The sequence below is a fragment of the Cystoisospora suis genome (assembly GCF_002600585.1).
Source record: "Cystoisospora suis strain Wien I chromosome Unknown contig_3443, whole genome shotgun sequence".
Taxonomy (NCBI): Eukaryota; Apicomplexa; class Conoidasida; order Eucoccidiorida; family Sarcocystidae; genus Cystoisospora; species Cystoisospora suis.
In genome coordinates this window covers 2472-4703 of record NW_027156238.1, presented here as the reverse complement: position 1 = coordinate 4703, position 2232 = coordinate 2472, and the positions used below count along the sequence as shown (strand labels likewise).

Sequence of the window (2232 nt, the reverse complement as noted above, 5' to 3'; positions counted from 1 at the left end):
CTCGAATCTATCGATCTATCTCTCGTAAATCTATCTATCTTGCTTAGATCTATCTATCTTTATTTAATCTATCTATCTCGAATCTATCTATCTTTGATCTATCTTTCTCTATGTCGAGAACAACAGAAAAATGAACAGACGGCCCAAGTCAACAGCTGAAGAAAGAAGAGAAGAAGAAGAAGCTAGTCGTCTCGTCAATTTCTTCTTTCTCTTCACTCGCTTTTGAATCTGACCAAACACAAGAAAACGAAAAAGAGAAGAAACAGAAGAAGCGACGAATCACCCAAGAGATCAAGCACACACTTAACAAGAAAGACTTCATGATTGAAGTGTATGTACACATGCATCTAGACCTTCTTCTATCTTTTCTTGTTGGATTGACATCTCCTTTTGGACTTACTCCATCTTGCAGTGCAGCATTTTGACCTTGGAGTTCATTCACAGTCTTTTGGAGGTCTTCTGCATGCGCCGTTTTTTCTTTGAGAATCTCTTCCTGACGAGACACCTAAGAAAAGAGAGGTAAACTAGACAGAAAGAGATAAAGGCTCCGTTCGTCTCCTAAGAAGAGCATCCACCTCCCGTCCTTCGACGCGGGCACTCTCTCTCTTTTCTGTTCATCTCCTCGCATTTCTTTTCTTCTTCTCTCCTCTAGCAAAGTTAGTCTTTCCAATTTAACACACACGTGTATACATAAAAATATATATATAGATATAGATATGTATAGATATAGATATAGATTTGTATGTGTAGATAGATATACGGAGAGAGAGATGGACCGAAAGAAAGATTATGTAGACGTGCGTCAGATAGAAGGTAGAGAAAGAGAGGGATAGACTCCAGGCTTTTTCTTTCTCCATGGGAAGTCAAAAGTACACGAGAGAAGGACAAGAAGAAGAAGAAGGCAAAGCATGCAGACGTAGAAAGGGTTTACTTTTGCAGTCTACGAAATAAACGGAGGATTGGATTAAACATAAAGAAAAAGAAAAAGAACACCTTGATTCATTACAGCAGAAAGTTCATATCTAACCGCGCCCATGATAAACCAATCTTCTTATGTATATATATACATACATATATACATATATATATATATATACATATATATATATATATACATACATATGTATGTATGTATATATATATATATATATGTATAAGTAGAGTACATAGATAGCAGAGTGCTCGTTGTTGATAGAACGGAGAGGAAGAAGAAAGAAGAAGAGAAGGGTATTTCCCAGTAAGAATAGGCATGAAAGAAAAAGAGCCGTGGAGAAGAGTGTGTGAATATGAGAGAATTGAAAGAGAAGAGAAGATTTTTGTCTTTCTTCATATTTAATTTTCTTTACCTCGAGGTGTAAGAGATGTCTGTTTCTCTCCTGTTCCTTCTGAATTTCCATATTCATCGCCTGCTCTCTGCGAACCGATCCAAAAAGGAGCAAGAAATTCAGGTGTACAGACGCCGCAAGCCAAACGCGTCTATGGATCTTGAATCTATCGACCTACATCAATCTATGTCTCTGCAATCTATCTATCTATCTGTTGGTCTTCTCCTCTTCCTTCAGCATCTTGCTCTTCCTTTGCTTCTCTTCTTCACTGAGGAAAAGACCCGTATCATCATCTATCTACCTATGTATCTACCGTGTATCTAAGTAGCTATCTCTCCTTCGTGATCCATGAACAGATAGAGCCAGAGCAACACCTTCTTCTTTTTCTTCTTTATGAAAACGATGGATGACCTCCTTCGCACTTCTTCTGCTACTTGTTTCAATTCTTTTCCTCTCCGAAACTTCTCTTTCCTTTTTCTCTTCTTTCCTTCTTCACTTCAGAACTCCGTTTCTCTGGCTCACTGGCAGCATCCAGCGGCAGCAATACATGCAGAGAGGTAGATGATCCAGTGTACGTACACCGTAAATACGTTTATCTTTGGACGTAGAGAGGAAGTGCGGCGGTACGCCTTGCGCTTTCCACGCTTTCTTAACACCTTGGAGCGTGGCTAAGTATAGAAAGAAACACATATGACAACGCAACTCTCTGTTGTATCTTCTGCTGTATATACACCTGGATGTATGCATATGCAGAGGTATATATCTAAATATCCACATACAAGCGTCTGCACGCCCGGTCTAGGACCCAATCTCCACGAGGCTATTTCAGAGGCATTAAACGGTAGACATCTACATAGAGCGATATAAAGCACACAGTCTCTCTCTTTCCCTCTTTCTCTTTCTCTCT

General features: G+C 39.3%; 1 protein-coding gene across 1 annotated transcript in view; it reads right to left on the bottom strand.

The window, feature by feature from the left end:
* Window positions 1–400: 400 nt before the first annotated feature.
* The window catches only part of CSUI_006735 (proteophosphoglycan ppg1), a gene marked incomplete at its 3' end in the record, with an annotated part of 2731 nt that continues 899 nt past the window's right edge, over window positions 401–2232 (bottom strand). The window contains exons 3-4 of the mRNA XM_068066888.1: window positions 1347–1413; window positions 401–505 (exon numbers count right to left, since the gene is read on the bottom strand). Of these exons, the coding sequence (XP_067921136.1) occupies window positions 401–505; window positions 1347–1413 (172 nt within the window). The remainder of the gene's footprint in view (window positions 506–1346; window positions 1414–2232) is intronic.